The 27,303-nt window shown below is 40.9% G+C and overlaps 1 protein-coding gene across 10 annotated transcripts in view; it reads left to right on the forward strand.

Moving 5' to 3' along the window:
- LOC115285638 (WASH complex subunit 2-like) overlaps window positions 1–27,303 on the forward strand; it is a 57,662-nt gene that overhangs the window by 10,344 nt on the left and 20,015 nt on the right. For 7 of the 10 annotated variants that reach the window (XM_029932131.1, XM_029932134.1, XM_029932140.1 and 4 more), the window contains 15 exons: window positions 1,978–2,071; window positions 3,478–3,536; window positions 4,957–5,004; window positions 5,600–5,710; window positions 6,243–6,321; window positions 6,869–6,928; window positions 7,644–7,762; window positions 8,192–8,252; window positions 9,500–9,559; window positions 9,946–10,122; window positions 12,716–12,843; window positions 14,112–14,198; window positions 17,142–17,243; window positions 18,758–18,889; window positions 22,303–22,472. In XM_029932131.1, coding sequence (XP_029787991.1) covers window positions 1,978–2,071; window positions 3,478–3,536; window positions 4,957–5,004; window positions 5,600–5,710; window positions 6,243–6,321; window positions 6,869–6,928; window positions 7,644–7,762; window positions 8,192–8,252; window positions 9,500–9,559; window positions 9,946–10,122; window positions 12,716–12,843; window positions 14,112–14,198; window positions 17,142–17,243; window positions 18,758–18,889; window positions 22,303–22,472 — 1,487 coding nt within the window. The remainder of the gene's footprint in view (window positions 1–1,977; window positions 2,072–3,477; window positions 3,537–4,956; window positions 5,005–5,599; window positions 5,711–6,242; window positions 6,322–6,868; window positions 6,929–7,643; window positions 7,763–8,191; window positions 8,253–9,499; window positions 9,560–9,945; window positions 10,123–12,715; window positions 12,844–14,111; window positions 14,199–17,141; window positions 17,244–18,757; window positions 18,890–22,302; window positions 22,473–27,303) is intronic. The other 3 variants (XM_029932135.1, XM_029932132.1, XM_029932137.1) reach the window with 2 other exon arrangements.

A 27,303-nucleotide genomic window follows, 5' to 3' on the forward strand; every position in this document is an offset into this window, starting at 1 on the left:
CTCTGTTAGAAACACTTGCCTTACCTGAAAATTGATGGAGCACCCAGCAGGTACAAGGCAGCAGGCCAGGGTAGGGGAGTACAGAGGTGCAGCGCACGGCACCTACTCTCCAGATGCCTATTACAGTATTACCAGTTGGTGGGGAGGGAGAGGAGACATCTACATGAGTCACAATCATAAGTGCTCTGGGAGAGAATGGACTTCTAGCTGGGAAAATGAGGGACAGATGAGACTTGGATTGGGTTTAGAAGTATGAGGAGATTGTTAGGAACTCAAAATTCTGTAGCTTGTGCTGGGGAGACTGCAGAAGTGCTGAAAGACATTTGGGTAGTTTGTGGGTTTTGGCTAGGAGGAGTGAAGCCGCTGTGAGTGTTCACGAATAGACTGTTAGCCGCGAACACAGTTACTGCTTTCCTGTTACTTTCCGTCGGGTCCGCAGAGGAGACTTTTGGGGCAGCACAGCCACGTAAAAATAAACACAAAAGGTTGCCGTGTCGATTTTGAAAGAGAGTCCTTGTGACACGCAAGCGCTTTACGGATGGGAACATGCCCCAGAGCCAAGCTCTTCAGGTCGTTCGTTTTGCCACACACTTCTCTTCCAGTCTGGGCTTGCAGTGTCGTCCCGTGTTGGACGGTTCTCTTGCACCGGTACACTTGCCGGCTCGCCTTTTCCTGTAGGGATTTAGCAGTCAGCAGTGGACTGCGGCCGGTGTGTTGCCTGCGTCATGCTTGCTAGTGCCAGGTTGTACACCACTTTCTCTTCTGGAGGACTTGGGAACGCCTCCCGGGTCAGCAGTTAGCCCCCTGGCACTCGGTTTTGTTTGCACTGCATTGGTTACTGTTGTTTCTTTACCTTTACATTAACCTTCCCAAATTCTCTCTTGTGTTAAATGTCAGAATTGTTTTCTCCTGCACTCGCAGGGTCTTTTCAATAGAGAAGAGAGATGACGGCCAAATGTCCTACCTTACAAAGGACAAGTCAGCCATTCCTGTAGGGAAGGTTGTCCCGGGCTAGTGGTTTCTCGAACTTTAGTTTTTAATATAGGCGTCTTAGGTGGGACCTGGAAGTCACTGGAATGGAGGGCTGTCCAACAGATATTCTGTTCTGTGTTGTCTCTTTCATTTCTTTCTATTGTTTTATAATCTGGTCTTATTTTACCAACTTCACTTTTCTAAATTATTCAGTGCTGGGAGATATTATTATTCTCTTCTTTGGGGCATTTTTTTTCTCCCAGACAGGTTCTAATCAGTCTTTTGGATGTATGCCTTTAGTTCATTATGTTGACTGTAGGTACTTGCATAGTTGCTATTCTGTTTCTCATCTAGCCCATGCTTTCTGTGCTGTTCCAGCCTTCTCTTCACTCTGATGCGCTGTGAAGGAGTCCCCTGTTGGTCCACACCTGCTCCCACCCCCAAACCTGGGCATACCCACCTGCCCTCCACAGCCCCGTAAAAGCATTTGGGTTATTTCCTCAGTGTGCTTCTTTCCAGATTTAGGACTATTATTGATGATTCTCAAGAGTGATTGGTTGGTTGATTTTTGCTCACCAGTGCTGCTTTTTAGGGGAGGAAGGCAGGATTAGGATGCATCAAAGCTGGCCAGAACTTTCAGTTTCTTTGCTTGATTCTCCTTTTAAATATGTTACTATGAAGTTGTGACCCTTTTTCCGTTGCTCCTGGTAAACTTTTTTGTGCCTCTGCCATTTTTAATGTAAGTAGGTACTTGAGAGAAGGAGATTCTGTGTGACTTAGCTTTACTTTGCTATTTTCACCTAGTATTTGACTTGTAAAGAAAATCAGTGACTTTTTTTCTTTTCTTTTTTTTTTTTTTTTTTTACTTTGAATTCTGCTGTGTTTCTTATTCTCCACTCTCATTATGTAACTTGTTTGGGGGTAGTCACATGGAACAAGATGTCAAATGGACAACTTATTTTTCAGCCTGAATATTTAATGACTGTTACTTTTCATTATTTACAGGATCTTTACATTGATCGTCCTTTACCTTATTTAATTGGGTCAAAGCTATTCATGGAGCAGGAAGATGTAGGTCTCGGAGAGCTGTCTAGTGAAGGTATTCTTTTGCATCAAATATTTTTGTTACTTTTAACATTTATGTCTTACCTTTTTATTTTAAAATAATTTCAAACTTTACCTGAATGTTGTAGAATAGTACAAAGAACTCCTCTGTACCCTTTACCTGGGTTTACCGGTTGTTAGCATTCCATCACATTTGTTTGCTCTTTCTCTCTCTATATGCATGATATTTTTTTCTGAATCTACTTGAGAGAGAGCATGCAGACATCATGCCCTGTTACTCTAAAATATTTCTGTACAGACAACAGTTCCTAAGACTGAGGATAGTCTCATAGATAGCCATAGCATGTTGTCAAAGTCAGGAAAATTTTACCGGACAGAATACTGTTAGCTAATCCTCAGTCATTTGCAAATTTTGCCCGTTGTCCCAATTATGTCCTTTATAGGCTCGTTTTTCCTCTGGTCCAGGCTCCAGTCCAGGATCACTCACTGCACTTAGTTGTCAAATCTCTGGACTTCTTTTAGTCTGATGTAATTTCTCAGCCTTTCTTTGCTTTTTACAGCTTTGACATTATTTCTTTCAGAATTAAAAACAATGTTTAAATTTACATCCAAGTTAGTTAGAATATAGTGCAACAATGATTTTAGGAGTAGATTCCTTACCTATTTAGCTCATTCCTCCCTGCCCCCCACAACCCCTCCAGCAACCCTCAGTTCTCTATATTTAAGAGTCTCTTATGTTTTGTTCCCCTCCTTGTTTTTATATTATTTTTGTTTCCTTATAGTCATCTGTTTTTTATCTTAAATTCCTCATATGAGTGAAGTCATATGATATTTGTCTTTCTCTGACTAATTTTGCTTAGTGTAATATCTTCTAGTTCCATCCATGTAGTTGCAAATGGCAAAATTTTATTCTTTTTTGACTGCCAAATAATACTCCATTATATGTGTGTGTGTGTGTGTGTGTGTGTGTGTGTGTGTGTGTGTGTATACACACACACACACACACACACACACACACACACACACACCCCCCACGTCATCTTTATCCATTTACCTGTTGATGGACATTTGGGTTCTTTCCATACTCTGGCTATTGTTGATAGTGCTGCTATAAACATTGGGGTGCATGTGCCCTTTCGAAAGAGCACATCTGTATCCCTTGGATAAAAGCTTTGACATCTTTGAAGAGTACAGGCTAGTTTTTTCTTTTGGTAATTAACTTTTTTTTTTATAATTAATAAGTATCTTGTGAGGAGATCCTTTAAGACTCTAGATGTTTTCACCCTCACTATAGTGAAGATACTGTTAATTCCAGTTAATCTGTGTAGATTCTTTTATCAAAATCTCTGTGATGCTAATGGTGGTTTATGATTTTAAGAAGAAACTAAGGACATTTTATTATGAACATTGGCGATAATCCTTTATCTTTCTCCTAACCAGAGGGGTCAGTAGGCAGCGACCGTGGCAGTATTGCAGACAGTGAAGAGAACGAAGAAGAGGTAAGGGCTGCGTGGTGTCTCCAGGTCATGGTGGGCTGGAACCTTAGGGTGCGTTTAGCAAGCTAAAGAAATAAGATATTTGTGAATTAACAATCTCTTTTCACAAATTAAAAAAAAAACTTTTAATGCTTTTTTTTTTTTGAGAGACAGAGACAGCATGAGCAGGGGAGGGTCAGAGAGAGGGAGACACAAAATCCGAAGCACGCTCTAGGCTCTGAGCTAGCCGTCAGCACAGAGCCCAACACAGGGCTTGAACCCACAAACCATGAGATCATGACCTGAGCCGAAGCTGGACACTTAACCGACTGAGCCACCCAGGCGCCCCTCTTTTCATGAATTTTTTAACAGTGATAGTAAAACCATATTCTGTGCTTCCCCCACCCAGGATTGAGTTTCCTTTTTGTCTCGAGTACAAAAGCAAGGAAAACTGCTTTAATCCCTTTTCCTGTTCACTTTCCTCCCTCCTCCCTACCAAGGCCCCCTCCTACCAATATATTTTGAGGAGGGGCAGCTTAGATATTTTGATAGAATCTGTCTCGTTCTATCTTTTGAGTAATTCTAGGGAAAAAGCCCGTATTTTAAACTTTTTTTTTTTTAACTATAAAACCTAGAGCAGTTGAGTGCTTAAAGCATCCAATTATATTTTCACTTTGTTGCTGATCCTAGCGTCTTCATAGGCAAAGAGCATGACCTGATGCCTGCTCTAGGGCCTTGAAGTCTGCGCACCTTGACTGCTATGGTATCTGGGGTTGTTGGCTAAACAGAATATTTGTTACTAATGTTTGAAGAGCAGTTCTTGAGTGTTCATTCCTAAAAGGAGACAATATTATATGCATGATCCTCTCTTCTCCTTCTCCCATATTTTCACAGTCCCCTTCCCCTGCCCTCCTGCCACTGGCCCCCTAAATAAAACACCTCAGTGGGACAAAAGCTCTTCTTAAATAATCTGGCTGTAACTGATAGTCATTAGCTGAATCCTTTGCTTTTAGCTGTTGATGCAACTCTTCACCTAATTACTGGTAGCAAACACTGGTAGTCCCCTCTTGGACCTGATGAAGTATTTATCTTATGTGGAATATAGAGAGTGGAGTCCAAAATGTAAAATCACACAAACGGACTTTTGATATTTAATTAATTAAACATGCTACTCTTACTTTAAGTTCAGAGGTTAACAGTGATAACCCCTATAGATGTGAGCTAAGTATTAGAGATGTTTAAATTAACCACAAGAATTCCATGTTAGCCAGACAACTCTTGATGATACAGCCTCCTCTCCACCTTACATGCACCCTCGTGCTCCAGGGGACCAGTAATCAGTGCAAAGAGACTGAGATGTGCCCTGGAGACTTAGACCTGAGATCATTTCTGTGCTTGTGAGTAAATTCTGTATTAACAACAAAGCTTTTTTTCCCCCCTAAAGGAGTCAGATGAAGATTTTGCCAATCATAGCGACAATGATCAAAACCGGGTAAGGCTCATGAACTGAAGTGATTTTACTTTGAAATTTTAAATTTTAACCAAAGCATAGCATATATGCCAAATATATGCTAAAATTACTTTTGAGGAGAGCTGGTTGGGGGATGGGTGAAATAGGTGAAGGGGATTGCACTGAGTAATGTATAGAATTACTGTATTGTATGCCTGAAACTAATATAACACCATATGTTAATTATATTGGAATTAAAAATAAAAAATTACTTTAGAATGGGGAACTAAGGGCTTATTCATTTTTATACCTAATTTTCCTTCAAGAATTTCATGTTTTTTTAAAAAAAGTTTTTTTAAATGTTTATTTTGAGCCGAAGTCAAATGCTTAACCGACTGAGCCACCCAGGCTCCCCAATAATTTCATGTTTTTAAGTTAATTACCATCTTGCATTTTTTTTAAATTTGCTTTATATTTTATCTTCATTTTTCTTAGAAAACAAAGAAGTGAAAAACAAAATTGGGAAACAGCCACTAAAAAGGCTCAAACTGAACTGTTTCACATGAATCTTCCTCCTCTATTTTTTCAGCTTGATGACCTTATCTCATAGTTCTAATCTCATGGTTTATTCTCCTAGCACACTGCACACATGAGTGATGAAGAAGAGGATGATGATGGCTGTGACATTTTTGCTGACTCTGAGAAGGAGGAGGAAGATATTGAGGACATTGAAGAAAATACTAGACCTGTAAGAAAGGCCATAGTTACTCTCTTGGGAAGGTTTTAGAAATGGCACCAAGGACTCATTACTTTCATTGTTATTTATATTGGTAACTGTCTCTTTTTTCATCATATTTGTAATTCCATGCACACTTGAAAATAACGGTTGAGTATCACTATTTGCCCTATGAGTACCACTTTCTCTTCCAGTTGTTACAATTTTATAAGTCAGATCATTCAAACATCTATTCGATTCCAGAGTTTTAAGACCGTAATACTCCTACCTTTTTTCCAGCTTTAGTTCCTTGTGATTTTCTGTCTCACTCTTCTAGTGATAAAGTATTAAAAAAAAAAAAAAGGAATAAGGAGCATCTCCCTAAGGAGGGAGTCCTGTTTCTCAAGTGGTCTGTAGAGGGTGTATATGTTTAAAATCATTTAGTTAAATTTTTAACCCACTCAATCCCTTTTACTTTGTCTACATAATTTTGTTAGATCTCAAAGGTAAACTGTACTAGTTTATTACCAAAATAAGGTGATATTTTGTTCTTTCCTATCTGTAGAAGAAAAGACCTACGTCATTTGCTGATGAGCTGGCGGCTCGGATCAAAGGGGACGTTACAAGCCAGGTGGAAGAGCAGAGTACGTGCCTGAGATGCGTTAGCCTGGTGGGCGAGTGTAGGACCCTCTGCTGGGCTTCCCTGAGAGCGTATTTCTCGGTTTGATATCACTAACGCATGAGAGGCTTGCCCTTTTTTTTTGTTTATAGACTCTTTGATAATTAAACATTGTGGACCCCGCCCCCCAAGAAAAATGCATATGTACACCTCTGTATAACATTTTATTTGCAGTTTCAGGGAACTAATACATATACCGCGAGAATCATAGGCCCCAAATTCAGAATCTCTTGCTGAATATATACTCCTGTATTTTGACTAAATAGAAATGTACTATATAAAATAGTGATTTAACAGGATGGAAAGCCATCAGAATAATTCTTTCACCTTGAGTGCCTGCCTTGGTTAGGTGCTGACTGAAGTGCATGGACTCTGGTGGAGCAGAGACACAGTCTAACTCTTAGGGGACATGAGGATGACAGACAGAGTGTAGAACATCAGTATATAACTACTAAGGCTTTAGTAGGCTAAGTGTGGTTAGAACTGAAATATTCTTCATGTCTTGTCCACAGGAGAAGGCAAATCTCAGAAGACACTGAAGGAGAAGAAGGACAGGAGAACTCCCTCAGATGGTAGGCCTTTCCCCTCAATTTTGTTATTTTAGGAGGCTCTTGATTCAGGAATCATACTTTCATAATTTGTAGAATACCATTTTGAATGCTTACAAATGGGGTCTGTCTCTATTCTTTCCATAGCATTTCAAAGTGTGCTTTGGGGATGCTGGGAGGAGAGTTGAGTGTGGAGTAAAAATCCTGTAAAGATTTGAATTAATAGGTTTTATAGTGATCATTATCTAGGACTCTCTGGAAATGTAGAAACTAGGGAGCTCTAACGTTTGTTTTTGAGAAAGAACATATCAGACCCTTTCATATTTAACAATGGCATTCATTATATTCCTGCTTGTGACTGTCAATCTATAGATCTTTGTTCAGTCTGCCCTTGCTTCTCCCAGATTCTTGGTGGGAGAGGTCCTGAAGGTAATGGAACCATGTACTTGCTTCCAAAGAAACCAATGTAGATGAAAGGGATCACCTATGGAGTTCATGTTGCTTCAGACATTTACAGACCTGAGGGTGGGAACCCAGAGAGCCTTTAAGGGTTTCACTGGACAGCTTAATAAGTTTTATTTGAAATTCCTCAGACTGTTGGCACTCAAGTACTCCTTGCTACATGTGGTTAGATACACTCCATGCTGGGCTCAGACAGGTTGTAGAGGCCAACTGTGGGAATCTGAGTTCCAAACCCATCTTTACTGGTCCCCGCTAAACATTCCTTTCTGCTTGTTAGATGAAGAGGACAACTTATTTGCACCCCCCAAGCTGACCGATGAAGATTTCTCCCCATTTGGCTCTCGGGGCGGCCTGTTCAGTGGAGGGAAGGGCCTTTTTGATGATGAGGATGAGGAGGTGAGTGGTCATCAGTGAAGGTCACCATGGTTGTGTCATGGGTCTACAATTAGTAGGGTGAAAAATGGCTTCTAAATTGCAAGTTGCTTCTACTTTCATATTTTGGGAGATTTTAATCCAAGAATCACAAAGTAAGAAAATACTGTACCCTAATGCCCTTTGTTAGGTGGAGAGAGATGTGAGAGTGTTAATAGTGAATAATTTACTTGATCAAGTGGTTGTTTCTTACCTTATCTATTGTCTTTTATGTATTTAATTCCTGGGTAGGCCTGAACTATTTAAGGGCTTGATTTTGCCGTAATTTTTACTTTGGAATTGAATTTCTTGCAAGACAGCAAATATGTATCTTTAAACTTTACAAGGTAATTTTCTTTAGAAATCCACAAACACAACTAGATTTTTCACTGCTTTTTTATGTTTTGTTACAAGCAGAGTGACCTCTTCACGGAAGCCCCTCAGGATCAGGAAGCTCGAACATCTGTTAATGCAGGTGAGCTTGGATTTAGCCTGACTCTTCTTGTTCGGGAACAGATTTCCAGAACCGTTGACTTCTCGTTAGGAGATGGCACCCCTGAAGTTGTTCCCAGGCCTTGCTGCTTTGTTAGGCCAGAAGCTGTTTGGCCTGCCTTGGTCTAGTTAAAAGCAGCTAATTTTCACTAATTCATGTCTTGGAAAAGTCAAAAGTACCATCTATAAACCCACATCATGGTTTTCTCTCTTTCTTAGGGAAGAATTCATAAAAAACCAAAACAGGAAAGTACTCGTCAGCAGTGTTGAGGATATTTTAATTTAGTCATGTTTAATTCAGTAATCTTTTAAATTTGTTTGTTTATTTCTTTTGAGAGACAGAGTGTGAGCAGGGGAGGGGCAGAGTGAGGAGGAGGAGGAGAGAGAGCATCCCAAGTAGGCTCCACACTGCCAGTGCAGGGCCCGACATGGGGCTCAACCTCGCAAAATTGCGAGGTCATGACCTGAGCCAAAACCGAGAGTTAGATGCTTAACTGGCTGAGCCACCCAGGTGCCTCTAGCCATGTTTAGTTTAAAGAAGCACTTCTAAGATTCAGTATACAAGTTGGAGGTCATTAATTTCATAGTCTGGTGTCCGTCAGAATTCTTTGTGGAGCACACATGAAAAGGGACAAAAAACAAGTTTTGTCCCATTATGTATGTAGTAGTTCTTAGGAACTGGGTCTTAGTTATTTGAAGTGAGCAGCCTCCTCGGGGCATTAGTCATCAGATTCTGGACTGGCCGTGACCCTGGCTGGCTTGATGTCCTGCTGTTCCTGCCCTCCACTTCTCGGCATCAGTGGGTACTAGTTTCTCTCTTACTGTTACTATCTTCATGTTTTTGTTCATGTCTCACATTTTTTGCTGTTCTTTCTACTTGTTTGTTTTCCACGTTCGATGGAGTTGAAACTGTTAAGGAACCTGGCTTGCTTGGCCTCTGCCTTCCCTGTTGTCCTCCATCCCTTGCCTGGCTTCCCCAACTAACCCCACTGCTCTTGTTTGTTGAGTGATTGTCCAAGGGAATCACAGCTTGGAATGTATTAACGCCAAGAAAAATGTAATGCTGGTAGAGAGAAGACTAAGCTAAAGCTAAGGAGTTTTAATATGGCTTCTTTGGGAAAAATTTAAAGCTCTGCACTTAGCTGTGTATTGTGTTGTACATATTTTAGGTTGATTTAACAAGAAAAGTCATCTTTTCTGAAATGGTTATTCTTTTCTTTCTCATTTTAGTGTCTTCATCCTCCAAGCCTGGAAAGAAAATCCCAGCAGGAGCTGTTTCTGTATTTTTAGGTACCATAATTTAGAGTTGTTTTTTTAAAGAGCAAATAAGTACTGTTTTGTCGTTTTTAAAACTATCATCTAAGTACTGGCTAGAGAGGAGGAGGAGCTTTGGAGGGCAATGAACAGCCTGTGGGAAGAGCTCATTTACTGGTGTTAGGTCATGTTCTCTTAGAAGTCAGTGGCCTTAGACTTCTTTGTGTTTCAGTGACCAGGTGATTTGCATTGTGGGGTGTTCTGTAGCAGTAAAAGATGGGGATGATTAGGTCCTCTTAATGTATCTTGTGGATGAACTGAAACTAAATGTTCTTGGTGGGTGGTCCTTTTTCATTCTGTAAAGCCAGGTCACCCACCCACACTGGCTCACAGCTGTGGCTGCCCTGTCCCTCCACCCACAGGAGACACTGATGTGTTCGGTGCCGCCTCTGTTCCGTCACTGAAGGAGCCCCAGAAGTCCGAGCAGCCTGCTCCAGGGAAAAGCTCGTACCCTCCAGCCCCTGCTGGCCTCTTCGACGATGACGATGATGATGATGACGACTTCTTTGCGGCATCCTCCAGCAAACCTTCCAGAACAGGTACCTGTCCCAGCCTCTTTTTCTGGGAATTCAGCCAGGGAAAAAAGGTTGACCGGAAAAGGACACAAAGCTTGTCAAGTTATCTGTGTCCTGCCGTGCCAGGGTCCCGCCTCAAGAGCTTCATCTCTGCTACAGGATTCGTGGTACCTTAGAGATCTGTTTTATCAACTGATCTTTTTTTCTTTGGAAATTGCTAGGATTATCTGCCTCATGGAGAGGTGGAATCCGTTCCCCTGTAATACCTGCTGAAGGTTTCTAGTTGTGACCTTTGGAATTGCAAAGTTTTAATCATGCTTTCTTCTGGCAGCACTTCCTAAATTATACGATAGAATGCCGCATGTTAGCTGTTCAGTTCCCAGCCTCTCTGGCCAGAGAGCCCACATATCCTTGCTCTTTCTTAGATGGCAGGGTTTTCAGCCCCTTGGCCACTTTGGCACTCTCCTTTCTTCTCCCCTCAAATTTAAGCCTGTCTTTTCATGAAGTCCCTCTTCTGAATTATTTGTTCATTTGTGGGCAGGTGACTGTTCTGGGACACTGGTCAGAATGCACATTCAGGTACAGTGAGTATGGGCTGGGGCCTGTGATTGTACATTTCTAACGGGCTGGTCTGTGCTAGTCTATGGGTCATACTTGGTGTTTTTCCAGAAAAGAAGGATAAACTACTAGGTGCACACAGTTTCCAGCAACATGAGGATGCTGTCTTATAAAGACCAGGATTCAGTGAGAAGCATACTTTCTGGCTTTAGCTCCTTTTCTGTGGATGGCTGTGAGAAGTAAGGTTAGAAGCAGAAACCTGAGGGAAATAATCACCTAGTTATTACAGAAAGAGTGCAAATGGACCCATAAAACACTGAGATCTAGGCCAACTGAATGACAGTGATTAATGCTGGTGGTGCCTCTCTTGGCCTGGGAGGGCTGTCACCTCGTGGGTTATCACTGCGAGCTGATTAAGAATCACAAGTAAATTGACACCTGCGCTCCCCTGGGACATTCACAAACCGGTGCCCTCATTTCAGTGACACACAACTTGATCAGCACAGCAGGGCTCGTGGTAGTGAGAGGTTGGAAACTGTCCCGGTGCTCATCTCTGGGGTACATTATGGTTCTCTTGTTCAGCAGAATTTGGTGAAGTGTTAAAAAGAATGAAGTCTAGGGGCTCCTGGTGGCTCAATCGGTTAAGCATCGACTTCAGGTCATGATCAGGTCATGATCTCATGGTTTGTGATTTCGAGCCCCTTGTTCTGTGCTGACAGCTCAGAGCCTAGAGCCTGCTTCGGATTCTGTGTCTCCCTCTCTCTCTCTGCCCCTTTCCTGCTCATGCTCTATTTCTCAAAAATAAATAAACATTAAAAAAGAAAAGAAGAATGAAGTCTGTGTATGTTAACATGGGAAGATTCCCTAGGTAGATTAAATGAAAAACATAAATCATAAAGCTTATTATTAGAATTCTGTTGTCTTTTATAACCTTACCTGTGAATCATTAACAACGGAGTATGCTAGTATATCCTCTGGAGAATTAGATGTGTGTGTCCCTATTGGTCGTCTTGTTTGGGTTGACAGAGATTTCAAGTAGTATTTGCTTTTATATACTTCTGTAGATTGACTTTTAGTTTTACCTATTAATTTATTATTACTTTTTAAAGATTTTATTTTTAAGTAATCTCTACACCCAACACCGGGCTTGGACTCATAACCCTGAGCTCTACTGACTAAGCCAATCAGACACCCCTGTAGTTTGATTTTTTACGAGGAGCCAACCCTCACTTCACAGATTCCTAGGTGGTTGCTTCTTTTGTTATTGTTGTTGTTTAATTATTGTTGTTATTATTATTTTGGAGGAGGGACAGAAGGAGAGACAGAGAGAGAAAGAAAGGGAGGGAGGGGAAGAGACAGAGAGAGAGACAAAATCCTAGGCAGGTGCAGAGCCCAACATGGGGCTCCATCTCATGACTGTGAGATCATGATTTGAACCAAAATCAAGAGTTGGATGCCTAACCAACTGAACCACCCAAGCACTTTCCCCCTTTTTACATTGATTTTTATTTATTTATTTATTTTAGGGTGATTGCTTCCCTAATCATTCTTTCTTTAGGTCTCTATCTTTTATGCCAGTCCAAGCTACTATAAGCTTTGGATGCTACTGCTTGGATGAGTATGTGAGCCAGGTGGTTGAACAGTTGGTCCTGTGTTTCATTTGAGCTGCTTTTGTGTTCTTTGAAAAATCCAATGTAGTCCACTTAAAATGGCTTCATAACTAATCAAAAAATATTCTGTTTATTTCTCGGGAGGGAAGACTTTTTAATCTATGAATTTAGTGGTGGGATTTTTTAAAATGTTTTTTATTTATTTTTGAGAGACAGAGACAGCGTGAGCAGGGGAGGGTCAGAGAGAGAGGGAGATACAGAATCTGGAGCAGGCTCCAGGCTCTGAGCTAGCTGTCAGCACAGAGCCCGATGCGGAGCTCGAACTCACAAACTGTGAGATCATGACCTGAGCTGAAGGCGGACGCTCAACCAACTGAACCACCCATGCGCCCCTAGTGGTGGGATTTTTAACCTTCGTATAATTTTGTGCTGTGGTATCTTTTCTAAAGACAAAGTCAAACCCACTGCCAGTATCTTTGATGATGAGGAAGGAGATCTGTTCAAAGATAAAGCACCTGCTTTGCCAGAAGCCACTGTGAACCAGACAGATGAAAAGAAAGCAAGGGCAGAAAAAAAGGTGAGTGGGAAGGAAGACTTAATGTGGTCAAGTCTTGTTAAGTGTTGTCTTGGGGTGTCTCATTAATTCACCTGGAGCCCAGGGGAAAGTGGTGTTTCCTTTCAAGTATATGGTGTCTTAAGATCTTGCAATATCCAGCAAAGGTGAAAGAAGAATACCGCGAACACCCAAATGCCTACCACCTAGATTGAGCACTTGTTGGATTTGGCTCTGTTCGTTGGTTTTTACCTCCATTGATGATCTTTTCCTAAACTAGTTATCATGTTAAGGGGTGCAAAAGAATGTCTTTCCAGTTCTCTCCTTTCTTCTACATTAGCTGACATTCTTCAGACAGAACACAAGAGCTTTCTCCTTTCCTGCCTTTTTAGTCATCCCTATAGGATCATGGGTTCTATTCAGCCTATTATAAACTATTAGCATCATTTTGTTTGTTTCTTTAGGTTTTTATTTTTATGTTGAAATGAACCTGTATTTGGCCAACAGAATGCATCCCCATCAGCTTTTAAGCTCTTCTGGCGGCTGTTCCTTTATTTAGTATCCTACATCTATCTTCCCTTCCTTACTTCCTTCCCGTCTCTCCTTCCTTTTTTGAAGTTGACTCATTTACTTATTTTTAAGTAATCTCTAATTCCACAGTGGGGCTCACACTCACCACCCTAAGATCAAGAGCCTCATGGTCTTCTGACTGATTGAGCCAGGTGCCCTGATCTACCCTCTTTCTAAAGCACATCCTATATGTCTTCATTGTGAAACCCTGACCCTTCCACTGCTGACCACCTAGGTACCAGCATTCAGAATCCAGCAGGCTCCTAGGCTAGCCTACCTTTCTGTGTTGGCTCCACCTGCACATACCCCATTTGAGGTAGGCAGTCTGTTCTACCCTGATCCAACACATGTACCCTCTGCCTCAACTTGTTTTTCTCTTCTCACACTGTTCCCTCTGTCTGGAGTGTCCTTGCCTGTACTATCTCCTACATCCAGGCTTGGTCCTGACAGATTTATCAGGGAACTATTTCTTTCTTCTTTCCTAACTTATACCAGTTTTTAAATTCTTTCCGTGAAACTTCTTTTGCACTAATTCTTTGTACAAATTTGATACGTGTTTCAGGGCCACAGCATCGTTATTCCCCTGGCACATGGCCTAGTGCTTTACCCTAGCAGACACTCAGAGTGTTTTCTACATGAATGTGTGAGTAAACCCTTGTTTCCAGTTCTCTTGTTTGTGAACTCTCATTGTTTGGTTTTGGTTTTTGTTTTTTCTATCAAAGGTTACCCTGCCTTCCAACAAAAGTCCCAAGCCCTTGTCAGAAACAAAGACTCAGAAAGGTTTGTTTTCAGATGAAGAGGACTCTGAGGTAAGGAATTTTCTTTTTTAGTTCTGAGAATTAGTCCTTGTATATATATGACATTAGAAACTATTTCTCTTTTCCTTTCTTTTTATTTTTTTTTAACATTTACTTACTATTTTTGAGAGACAGAGATTTAGAGCACAAGCAGGGGAGGGGCAGAGAGAGAGAAAGGGAGACACAGAATCTGAAGCAGGCTCCAGGCTCTGAGCTGTCAGCACAGAGCCCAGTGTGGGGCTCGAACTCATGGACTGTGAGATCATGACCTGAGCAAAAGTTGGATACTTAACTGACAGCCACCCAGTCACCCACAAACTGTTTCTGAATGAGGATTTTGTCAGTAGAGGTAGAACACATTTTACTAAGGACTGTAGTGCTTTCTTTGAAATTCATGTCTTGAGAACTCATGGTGTTTATAGAGTGATGCTTTTCACTCATGGGGTTGAATCCAGTCCATTTCCTGGGGAGAAAACACTCTTGTTTAGGAGGCTCATATTGAAGGCTCTTTATTTATTGATCCCCAGTGCAGTGAGGTGATTGTACCAGAAAAGGAATCGACATACCATTTTCTTTTTCAGTAGAGTCACTGAATAGTGGGCTTAGTTCCATAGTGTTATGTATTCTGGGATAGCCTCTTATCTTGTGACCAGTGACAATGTGTGGGCGGGCAGTGCTTGCAGGCAGCCTGGGTCCTCACATGCTCCCGCACTGAAGTGTTTTTCCACTGGAACAGCATCAGCTCTCAGAAGGGTCACTGCTTTATCTGACTCTCACAGGCCTAGGTTCTTTGAGAATGAATTTTAGGCTAGGCCTTTAGGGGATCCGAAACCTGTCTGAGAATGTAGTAAATCCCCTTCACAGAAAAATATGTAGATATGGCAGAAATTTATGTGTAATTTCAAGAAATTGTAAACTCTGATTTAAGCTCTTATGGTTACTTTGCACTAACAGCCAGGATGGACGAAAAAATCTTTGGAAGTGGAGTGATTGCCAGTGATGTAAATAAAACCTGTGAGGCTTATATTCCATAGACGGCAGGTGTACAGAAGATAGGACTTAACCAGACTCCAGTTAAGCCAAACTCCTGACCTGTGGGCACGGCAGGGTGGGGCCTTGCACCCTGGTCTCATCCCACGCTCCCAGCCTCGTCATCAAGCATGACCACACGGCCCCCTGCCTCTGGGAGTGCTCGTTCCAGAAATTAGATGCCTTGCTTTCTTACTTTCTACAGTTCTTTTTTGAGGCCTCCCCCGATGGCCCTTTGCATGATTGCAAGCGGGCTAGCACGCACCACCCTGCACTCCTTGCCCTCTCTTCTGTTCCGCACGGTACGTGCTGCTGTGTGACACTTCATGTGTGCTTGTGCATTGTCTCAGATAACTGAGAACAAGCCAGAAGTAGTGATGAGGGCAGGATGTTTTGTTTCTTCCTCATACACTTGATAAGCCATCAAATACTTCTCGACTACATGAAGAAACCAAATGTGAGCAATTTCAGTGTCTTAAAAGGTATTCCAGTTCCTTATTACTATGAGAGAAATCACTCCAAAACTTAGTAGCTTACAACACCAGTAAGTTGTATGATCTCTTAGGTTCTAGAAGTGGACTGGGTTCAACTAGGCGCTTTCGACTCCACTCCTACATCTGGTACCTGAGTGAGAAAGACTCAGACAGCTGGGGCTCCCGAGGCACCCCTCTCTAGCTCTATGTGGTCTCCTGGCATGGCAGCTTCAGGGAAGGTGGGTTCTTAGGTGGTAGCGCAGGGCTTCAAAGTGAGATTCCCCAGAGAGCTGTGCAGAGGCTGTACTGCTTTTTGTAACCTAGTGTTGGACGGCAACATTGTTGAGGCATTCACAGAGGCCCACCAAGGTTTAAGGGCCGGGATGCAGACTCCACTTATTGAAGGCAGAGTGTAAAAGGATTTGCAGGCAGGTTTCACAACCACCACCAAAGGCGTTGTCTCATGTACACGGTCAAAAATCGTTTTTATTGGGTTCTGTCAGAGTGCTTAGGCAAGAGAAAGTCAAACAGTGCAGTGCAGTCTTTCCTGAAGTGCAATCTTGCCAGCGTGTGAAATGCAGGAGAGACGTGGGAGCCTTAGCTCCCGCTGGGTGGCCTCTTCAGCTCAGCCAGCCTGTGGGACTCCATGGGGTCCAGGCGATTCTGCTGGGCCAAGAAGAGCTCTTCTCAGTTAACAAATTCTTTAGGTCTATGTTTGAGAGTAGATGGGGGTTCCATAATAAAAAGAAATTATCCAGAAAGGTCTTAGAAACTGTTCTTGTGCTACTTAGTTGTCTGGCTCTTGTGTATTGACGTTCCTGTCCTAAGGGAATAGGTGTCCCTTTTTATGTTTCTAGTTCATGTAGCTTGGTTTGCATCAAAGGCTGACGGTATTGCATTTTGGAAGTTTCTTCAGAATCTACTAGATCTTTTGCAGCATCTTTTAACTGTAGTTCGAGTAGAATACCAAATATTTTAGAATATAATTTGAATTCGTATTTATTTGAAAGAAACAGTATCATACTCTTCCAAGAGAAGAAGAGAGTGTTAGTAAATGAAACAAAGTCCTACATTCAGTAATTTGGGAATCTAGTCTCTACTTCCAGTATTGAATCTATTTCATCATGCTGATTCTTTGGACGAACAAAGGAAGTCTTTGCTATTTTTTTAGCACAATAAGAGATTGATTAGAAAATGTTGTTCATGTGGGAGTATAGAAACCTCCAGTGAGGCCATCTGGAGTTCTATGGTGGCCTCCTCTTTCTCACACGTGGGCTCTATGCTGCACTCCGCTAGGAGTAACTGATGCGTGCACTCAGCCACTTTCCCTGCACAAAGAGACCTAGAATCACACAGCCATTATGTCATAGTCTTCAGTGTTTTATGTTTAACTGATAATTTAAAAACTTGTGGTCTGTCTTATTAATCAGGAACTTTAATCTTGATCCAACAGGATTTGTTTTCCTCACAAAATGTGAGTAAGTCGAAAGAGGCGTCTCTCCTGCCTAGCAAGCTCCCCACGTCCGTCTCGCTTTTTGATGATGAAGATGAGGAGGTAAACATTGTTACTCAGTGCAAGAGAAATACGGTTTTGAGGAGTAGAAAACCATTGCTGATGTAGCTTTCTAGTCAGAGGCTCATACACTAGAACAAGGTGATAGAGAGGCTCACTAACAAAAATATGTACTGATTGTCTCAGTGACTCCTTCCTTGAGTCCTCTTAGCTATACAATGGGCAGGACATTAGATTCTCAGCCCAGCTCTAATGGAAGGCTTTATAGATTTCATTAAAAAAAATCTACCTTTAAGAAATATGTTTTAGAGGATGAATCTTTGTTATACCCAGTGATCCACAACAATGTCTGGGATAAAGCAGAAATAAGAGAAGATGGCCATGTCCTCAACCTTGCTTTTCTTTCCTACCCTGCATGAGAGAGCAAAGTGGGGGAAAGAAATAAGAAGGAAGACAAACCAAATCTTCTCTCTTAGGAGTACTGTGCAGTGGCCAAGCTCATGGGCTTTGGCACCAGACTCCTGCATTCACTTGCAAATTAGGACCTTGGGCAAGTAACTTAAGCCTCCTGAATCTTATACGGCTTAATAGTATATAGGGTTATTGTGGCCGCCGAAACAACTAATGTAAAGCTCTTGACACTGCATCTGGCACATCGGAAATGTTAGCTCTTGTCGTCAGTATCTCCATTGGATGCCAGTTCATTTTTCTCGTGGCCTTTCCTTACCCTTCCATACTCTGCTTAAAGTCTCCCTTTATTGAATATTTACATTTCAGGACTATTCACCTGCTATAGTATATTGTTAAAAGAGTATTCTTCTGTCTAACTTGGTTCAGGCCCTCTAAGGATTTTGTTTCTATTACCTTAATGAAAAAACCTTAATAGATACTTGGAGAATGCCTGACTGCACAGATGGCAGATACCATTAAACCTATGAGAATCCGGTCTTTAGTAGGCCAGTGATGATATTTAGTAAACTATTTCTTAAGTTTGTGTTGTCTCTTGAAAATTAACCAGAAACGCAAGTCATGCCTTTGCTCTCTGTCCCAGGTGTGTGACTTTGGTAGGTATGAAAGAGTGGAGAGAACTCCCTGTTTTTCTCTGTTGTTATTCATCCGTTGCTCTGGTTTCTAATTCATAGAAAGGCCAAGTTGTTGGCTGCCACATGGTTTGGACTGTTCTCCCTAATGAACACACAGGCCCCACCCACAGGGGGCCTGAGTGGGGCTGGATTTCCTCCTGGTTCTGTGATTTTTATCCTCAAGTTACCCTCTCCCTCTTCCTTCCCAAGTGTTTGGCCTTTGAGTTCCATATGGTCTGTTTCCCATCTGTGAATGGAGAATATGGTGAGAGAAGATTGTAGCCTGTTGTTTGAGGGTTATACATAAGAGAGAAGTGGAATTTACTGGCATTTTGTGATTTTTTTTCTCTCCAAGGTGTTATACATATTCTGTTCCTGACTAGATTTACTCTTTAACAGTCTGACATGAAAGATTTAAATTCTTTGTTTTATGTGTATGAAGTTGTTGTGCTTTTCTGTCATTTATTTTTCTAGGATAATCTTTTTGGGGCCACAGCTGCTAAGAAGCAGACATCATCTCTTCTAACTCAGAGCCAAGAGAAAGCAAAGCCATCTGAGCCCTCCAGAAAGAAAGCATCAGCCTTACTGTTCAGCAGTGATGAGGAGGTGGGTTGAAAGTTTCTCCTGGAGAAGAGCAGGCGGTGGTTTGATGGGACTTAAGAGTTATAGCTCTCCTGGGGTGCCTGGCTGCTTCAGTGGGTTAAGCGTCCAACTTCAGCTCAGGTCATGGTATCATGGTTCATGGGCTTGAGCCCCGCATTGGCCTCTGTGCTGACAGCCCAGAGCCTGGAGTCTGCTTCGGATTCTGTGTCTCTCCACCCCCACCTCCCGCTCCTCCCCCACTTGCGCTCGCTCGCGCTTTCTCTCAAAAATAAATAAATATTAAAAAAAAAAAAAGTTACAGGTATCCTAAACATGTTCTTTTTCTATGTGTTTTATATTCAGTGAAGTTTAGTCACCAAAGACTTTGTTCACAAAACTGTCTCTTCTTTTTCTGGAAGAAGGGTATTTAGTATATGATATTAACTTAAAGATTAATGTTTTCAGGACAGTTGAGAATAAACTAAGTATGTCCCTCAAATTATAACATATACTAATTCAAATGAGTTAGGCCTTATTTTATTTTATTTAAAAAAATGTTTATTTTTTAAATTCTTTTTTTTTTAATGTTTTTTTTTTTTATTTTTGATACAGAGAGAGACAGAGCATGAGAGGGGGAGGGGCAGAGAGAGAAGGAGACACAGAACCGGAAGCAGGCTCCAGGTTCTGAGCTAGCTGTCAGCACAGAGCCTAACGCGGGGCTCAAACCCATGAACGTGAGATCTGACCTGAGCCGAAGTCGGAGGCTTAACCGACTGAGCCACCCAGGCGCCCCAAAAATGTTTGTTTTTGAGAGAGAGAATCCCAAACAGCCTTCATGCTCTCAGCACAGAGCCCAACATGGCACTAGATCTCATGAACCGTGAGATCATGACCTGAGCCAAAATCAAGAGTTGTATGCTTAACTGACTGAGCCACCCAGGCACCTGTAGGCCTTATTTTACATTGTTAAATGATCCTTATGTTTCATTGATCAGAACTATCGCTCCAAATGGAATATTTTATGCAAGTTTAACTCTTTTTTTATGTGTCTTAATATTTTCATTTGCTATCCAGATATAAATTAGCAATGCCAGTAGTGAATATGGCTTAGCTGCTAATTTAGCAGTACAGAAAGAGACTTTAAAAACCTTGAGCGTTTGGGATACCTGGGTGGCTCATTTGGTTGCGTGTCTGACTTTGTTCAGGTCATGATCTCGTGGTTGGTGAGTTCGAGCCCTGCATTGAGCTTGCTGCTATCAGCACAGAACCTGCTTTGGATCCTCTGTTTCCCTCTCCCTCTCTGACCCTCCGCCACTCATGCTTTCTCTCTCAAAAATAAGTAAAACATTTTTAAAACTTTAAAAAGAAAAAAAAAGCCCTGAGCATAAAACTTCCTGGGGTGCCTGGCTGGCTCAGTCAGTTAAGCATCCAACTTTAGCTCAGGTCGTGATCTCATGGTTCATAGGTTTGAGCCCCCATTGGGTTTTCTCTGGTCAACACAGAGCCTGCTTCAGATCCTCTGTCCCCCGCTCTCTCTGTCCCTTCCCTGCTGGTATGTGCGTTATCTTTTTTTGTCTATCACAAAAATAAATTTGAAAATACTAAAAATCTTCCTGCATTATAATAACTGCTCTTTTTTGTTTTACCATTGTAGGAAAATTATGAGGGCATATGTGGATGGAGAAATTGTAAATATATTAATGTTTTTTATTGGAAGTAATTTATTTATTTATATATCTTTTTGGATTTTTTAAAATGACACAACATAATTGCTTTTTCTAGTCAAACAGAGTTTAGCATGGATTTTTCATTTTTTCTTCCTAGCATTGTTGGTCATTGTTCTCCCTATAGTAATGGCCAACCATCAGTGGAATTTTTCCTGCCACAGTATTATTGTGGTTTAGGGAAAATGAAAATACAATTGACTTTTGAACAATGTGGGAATTTATGGGTGCTGACCTACCGCACAGTTGAAAATTGACATAAAACTTTGGTCTCTCCAGAAACTTAACTACTAATAAATAGTAGTTCTGTGGACCAGAATCCTTACCAATAATGTAAACGTTGCTTAACACGTATTTTGCAGGTTATATGTATTATACACTCTATATCTACAATAAAGTAAGCTAGAGAAAATACAATGTTAAGAAAATCATAAGGAGGGAAAAATACATTAATGGTACTGTACATATATTTATTGAAAAGAATCCATGTGCAATTCAAACCCATCTTGTTCAAGGGTCAGCCATATTAGCTAAAGATGGGAGCAACAGTACTTGGCTGAGTAAAGCTAACCAGTGTTCTAGAACAGTGATTCTCAACCGTGGCTACCCATTGGAATCAGCTGGAGAACTTGAAAGAGTACTCTTACTGAATTCCACTGCTGGAGATTCTGAATTGAGTGGTTTGGCAACTGCCCTGTCATTGGAATTTTCTAAAGTTTTCCTGGGAATTCCAGTGTGTAGTCACTCTTGAGCCTCACTGCACGAGAGGAGCACTTCTTAGACTGTAACATGTGAAGAAGTCACCTGGGCATCCTGTTAATGAATGCAGGTTCTGATTCAGGAAGTCTGGGATCAAACCAGAATTCTGTATAGCACATGCTGCTGGCCATGGACCCCACTTTGATTGGAGACACTCTAGACTCTATAGAGACCAAAGGACCACTTAAGGAAGTGTTCAGGAGTTCCAAGAGGTGAGAGCATAGTCAGGTGGGGTTCCCCTAAATGCCTTCTAAAGGTCAGCTTTTGTTGATGGAAGGGGTCACCAGCAGTTTTCATTGTGTCTTGCTTATATGTATATTGCGTGAACTTTTCAAACATTTTTTTTCCAGCCTGCTTCACGATTTTTTAATTGAAATATATAATTTTCCTGTAAGTGCTCGTGATTTTTTTTGACATTCTTTAATTTCTTTATAAATAATTTTGAATATTTTTTAGTGTTTTATTTATTTTTGATACAGAAAAGACAGAGCATGAGAGGGGGAGGGTCAGAGCGAGAGGGAGACACAGAATCTGAAACAGGCTCCAGGCTCTGAGCTAGCTGTCAGCACAGAGCCTGATGCGGGGCTCGAACCCACGAACGTGAGATCTGACCTGAGCTGAAGTTGGAGGCTTAACCAACTGAGCCACCCAGGCGCCCCAATAATTTTGAATCTCCTAAGGTAGACAACTTCCCTTGTCCTAACCCAGAAAGGGATCATAGAGGGAAGAAACAGTATAGCGGTGTAGGAGGAAGGCAGAAGAAGCTTTGTAAGGTCAAAGAACCCAGCTGTCTAGATTAGTTCAAAGGAAAATTTCAGCTCTTTTTAAGAGTGATGCACTTAATTAAATATTTAGTATAAATACAATGTAATGAATGTAAATTTTATTTTACTTCCAGGTTCCTTAGTCTGAATTATCTATCACTGGGTTTTAATATATATTTTCCATTTTAAGGACCAGTGGAATATTACTGATTCACAGATGAACTCAGCTTCTGACAACAGATCTAAAGGGGAACTAAGGGACTCTGGTACTACTCAGGAGCAGGCGGCTAAGGCTGTGAAAAAGACCAGCCTCTTTGAGGACAATGATGAAGATGATCTGTTTGCTGTTGCTAAGGACAGGTGAGATAGTCATTGTAAGAAATTATTTAACCAGTGTCTGTGGTAATAAGTAAAGATATTTGATAGTAAGATGTCAGTTACTTTTACCTAGTAGTTATACAAAGGAGAATATGTTTGATTTTCACTTGTAAGGTGTTTTCCCCCAATGGGAAATGTTTTTCTTAGTAGATTGACCTAATTTCTTCGAATTATTTTTTTAAACCCTAAATATTTTTCTTAGTCTGTTAGGGATTTAAGTACAGTTTGTTGTCTTTTGTTTTTGTTTTTTTTCTGAGATGTCCTATAGAACGTAAAGTTTGGTCTGGGTTACTTAAGTTTCTCATTTGAATGGAAATCTGCTCAGCATTGAAAAACATCCTGTTAGGAGGATGGTTCTCTGCAGAGCTGTGCTTTGTCACACCAGTGGCTGCTAACTCTTGGCTGTTCTAGGTGGTAGCCACATCAGTACTTGAACTAAAGCCAGCAGGATATTTCGTAGACTGAGCATGGGCTGTATTGGTAACACATTGCTTTACAGACAATAGCAAGTGTAGGAGGGGATGTGGAATGTGGGGAAATAGGTTCTACTTCATAAATGGGTTAGGTAAAAGCTTAGAGCGGAAGACTACTACCACAGGGCAAAAGCGCCCGAGGTTAGCTAGTGAGATATTGTAATGGGATCACAAATAACTTGTTATATTGCCTGTAGGAAATTCCTTTTCATCTGACTTCAATATACTATTGTACCTCGATCACAAACTCCGCTTCCCACCCCAGACTCTTTGCTTCGTACACATACAGGGTAATGATTACTGTCTGATTGTTTTCTCCACGTTCACATGCGTAGGATCTTGTTTTCTTCACATTCACCGCATGGGTAATATCTTGTGAGCTCAATAAATAGAGACAAAACCCCTGTTGGGGCTCTTATCTTCTCCTGGATATTAGCCTCTCTTGTATTCAGTTCTGCATCCATTCTCTTGCTAAACAAGAGAGAACTTGTCCAACAGTGGAAGAATTGGAGCCCTCACACAATGCTGGTGGAAATGTAAAATGGTGCCACTTTGGGAAACAGTCCAGCAGTTCCTTGAAAAGTTAAATATGGGGTTACTATAGGACTTAATTTCAATCTTGAATAGATGCTCAAGAGAAGTGAAAACATATCCACACAAAAGTATATGACTGTTCATTGTAGCATTATTCATGGAGGCCAGAAAGTGGAAGTAAACCAAACATCCCATCACCTGATGACAGGATACAGAAAATGTGTTCTATCCATACAATGGACTCTTACTCAGCAATAAGAAGGAATAAAGTATTGATACATGCTACAACATAGTTGAACCTTAAATATTTTGGTAATCGAAAGCAGCCAGTCACAGAGGACCACGTACACTGTTCCCTTTGTATATAATGTCCAGAATAGATAAATCTAGAGAGACAGAAAATAAATTAGTATTTGCCTGGGGCTGAGGGGCAAGGAGAATTGAGAGTGCCTGTTGACAGGCATGAGGGGTCATTTTGGATTGATGGAAATATTGTGAACCTAGAATGTGGTCATGGTTGTACAACTCTGTAACTATACTAAAAACCAGTGAATTGCATATTATAAAGGGATAGATTTTATGGTTTGTTCATTGGATCTCAAAACCATTCTGAAAACAGAAAGAAGCTTTGTGACTCTAACAAAGTTGTGAAATACTGTCTCGTTAGCTGGGCATAAAGTGTTCTGGCTTGCCTGGAGAGCCCCGGTGTGTGCCTGCCATTCCAGTGTGGCTATTAATAATAATTTCCCATTCACTCAGAAACATCCTGGTTTAGGCAATAGGCTCTGTGCTTATCTTCATGTTTTCTGATGTCTGTACCATTCAATAAATCAAAATACTTTTTTAAAATTTATTTTTATTTATTTTTTGCATTAAAAATTTCTTTTAAATAGTTTATTACCAAGTTGGTTTCCATATAATACCCAGTGCTCTTCTCCACAAGTGCCCCTCTCCATGACCGTCACCCCTCTTCTCCTTCCCTCCTCTCTCTTCAGCCCTCAGTTTTTTGTTTTTTTTTTTTAGTATTCAAGAGTTTCTCATGATTTGTCTCACTCCCTCTCCCTCTTTTCCCTGCCTTTCCTCTTCTTATGGTCCCCTGTTAGGTTTCTTCTGTTAGACCTATAAATGAAAACATATGGTATCTGTCCTTCTCTGCCTGATTTATTTCGCTTAGCATGACACCCTCGAGTTCCATCCATTTTGCTACAAAGGGCCAGATTTCATTCTTTCTCATTGTCATGTAGTATTCCATCTTATATATATACCACATCTTCTTTATCCATTCATCAGTTGATGGACATTTAGGCTGTTTCCATGATTTGGCTATTGTTGAAAATGCTGCTGTGAACATTGGGGTACATGTGCCCCTATGCATCAGCCCTTCTGTATTCCTTGGGCAGGTCCCCAGCAGTGCTATTACTGGGTCATAGAGGAGTTCTATTGTTAATTCTTTGAGGAACCTCCACACTGTTTTCCAGAGGGGTTGCACCAGTTTACATTCTCACCAACAGTGTAGGAGGGTGCCTGTTTCTTCATGTTCTCACCAGCATCTATAGTCTCTTGATTTGTTCATTTTAGCCACTCTGACTGGTGTGAGTTGGTATCTCAGTGTGGTATTTCCCTGATGATGAGTGACACTGAGCATTGTTTCGTGTGCCTGCTGGCCATCTGGATGTCCTTTTTGGACAAGTGTCTATTCATGTTTTCTGCCCATTTCTTCACTGGATTATTCATTTTTCAGGTGTGGAGTTTGGTGAGTTCCTTGTAGATTTTGGATACTAGCCCTTTATTTGATATGCCATTTGCCACTACCTTTTCCCATTCCGTTGGTTGCCTATTAGTTTTTTTTATTGTTTCCTTTGCAGTGCAGAAGCTTTTTATCTTGATGAGGTCCCAATAGTTGATTTTTGCTCTTGATTCCCTTGCCTTTGAGGATGTGTCGAGTAGGAAATTGCTACGATTGAGGCTGTTTCTTGCTTTGTCCTCTAGGGTTTTGATGGTTTCCTGTCTCACATTCAGGTCCTTCATCCATTTTGAGTTTATTTTTGTGTATGGTGTAAGAATGTGGTCTAGTTTCATTCTTCTGCATGTTGCTGTCCAGTTCTTCTAGCACCACCTGTTAAAGAGGCTGTCTCTTTTCCATTGGATACTCTTTCCTGCTTTGTCAAAGAATATAAATCAAAATACTTAAGCTGTTATTTATAATGAGAAATATCCTAGTTCACTGAGCAGCATAGTTTTCTTCTGAGGACAGATCTACCTGGGAGGCCCAAACTTAAACAGCAGTTGCTAAGGATGTGGAGTGAGGGCCAATGTTAATGACAGGCTGTTGTTTCCTATTAGAGGTCTGGCCATAGAGCTAACTAGTTTTCTGTAGCTTACCTTCAGAATCTGTCATCAGATATTTTTGTGGGTTGGTTTGGTGTTTGGTTGTATTTTGGTTTTTTAGAAATTACTTATTCAGCGGCACCTGAGTGGCTCAATTGGTTAAGCGTCTGACTTCAGATTCAGATTCTGTTTCTCCTTCTCTGTCTGCCTCTTCCCCACTTGCACTGTCTCTCTCAAAAATAAACATCAAAAATAAAAAAAGAAATTACTTGTTTAGAAAATTATGCATGGGATATTCTCCTGCTATAGTTGCTTAATGAAGTTTCTGGTATACTTTAGGCATTTGCTATAGTGATCACTCATCAGCTATAGTCAGCTGTTTTGGTTATAATTTGTGTAAATTTGTATTGATGTATATCCATAAAGGCATGTTACATATTACCATACTGTGTCATTATAAATTGTTTTTTTTTATAACTTTTTCAAGGTATAGTCTTAATACTTAGCCACCTTTAGTGTATATATCCAACTAAGTGCACTCAACTGTTTGGTTAGTTGTGTTCCCTAGTCCGTGATCCTTAGTTTCGTATCTGTTTTTGTTCATTTTGTTTTTTTAAGATATAGGCAGAAGTCAGTATTAAACTACTGAATAAGTTTCCTAGTGTCTTGCTAATAACTGTACTTATAAAAAATTATGGTACTGATATGTATTAGTGTGTATGTTAATTATATTCTAATCTAAGTAGATATATATGGTGAACAGTTTGCTGAAATGACATATTAGCATTATTTTTAGCTAGCTAAAATTGAATTCAAAGTTTTCATTACTTTGGTAATTCTGTAGTGTGCTAGTTGGATGATTCCTTATCACACAGTGGAAACTGGAACTTGACCTTAGAGTAGTTAGAAGGCTTTCTGTTCTGGGTCCCCCATGTCTAGTGCTAAGCCTCCCTGTGATTCTCCACTTTCCTATTTCTGTCCCTTAGAAGTTCTGATATTGTTCTGTTTATTGGCTACCTTCTCTGTGGGGGCCAAGACAGAATCCAGGCCAGAAGGCAGGTGAAGACAGGCTAGAAGAAGGTGGTGGTGAGGAGAGCTGTGGCTGAAATGGCCCAGTATATTCTTTTTCTCTGTCTTTTTTAATATTTTAACTTCACACTCTTGTTTGTTTGTTTTTGTTTTTAAGTAGGCTCCACACCCAACATGAGGCTTGAACTCATGACTCTGGAATCAAGAGTCACATGTTCTACTGACAGCTGGCCAGGTGTCCTGTCCCCCCGCCTGACTATATTCTTTATTGAAAACAAATGCTAGAGATCCCTAGTTTCTATATATATTTCTAGAGAATCTAGAAAGCTAACAGTCCTTATAAGATTGAATAATGCAAATCTTTATAGCATTTTTACTCCAAACCTCTTCTCCTCCCAGCATCCCCAAACATCCTTTTAAATACTTGCAAAGCTCACAGTTAGTCCACC

This window comes from Suricata suricatta, chromosome 2, assembly GCF_006229205.1.
Source record: "Suricata suricatta isolate VVHF042 chromosome 2, meerkat_22Aug2017_6uvM2_HiC, whole genome shotgun sequence".
NCBI classification, from domain to species: Eukaryota; Metazoa; Chordata; class Mammalia; order Carnivora; family Herpestidae; genus Suricata; species Suricata suricatta.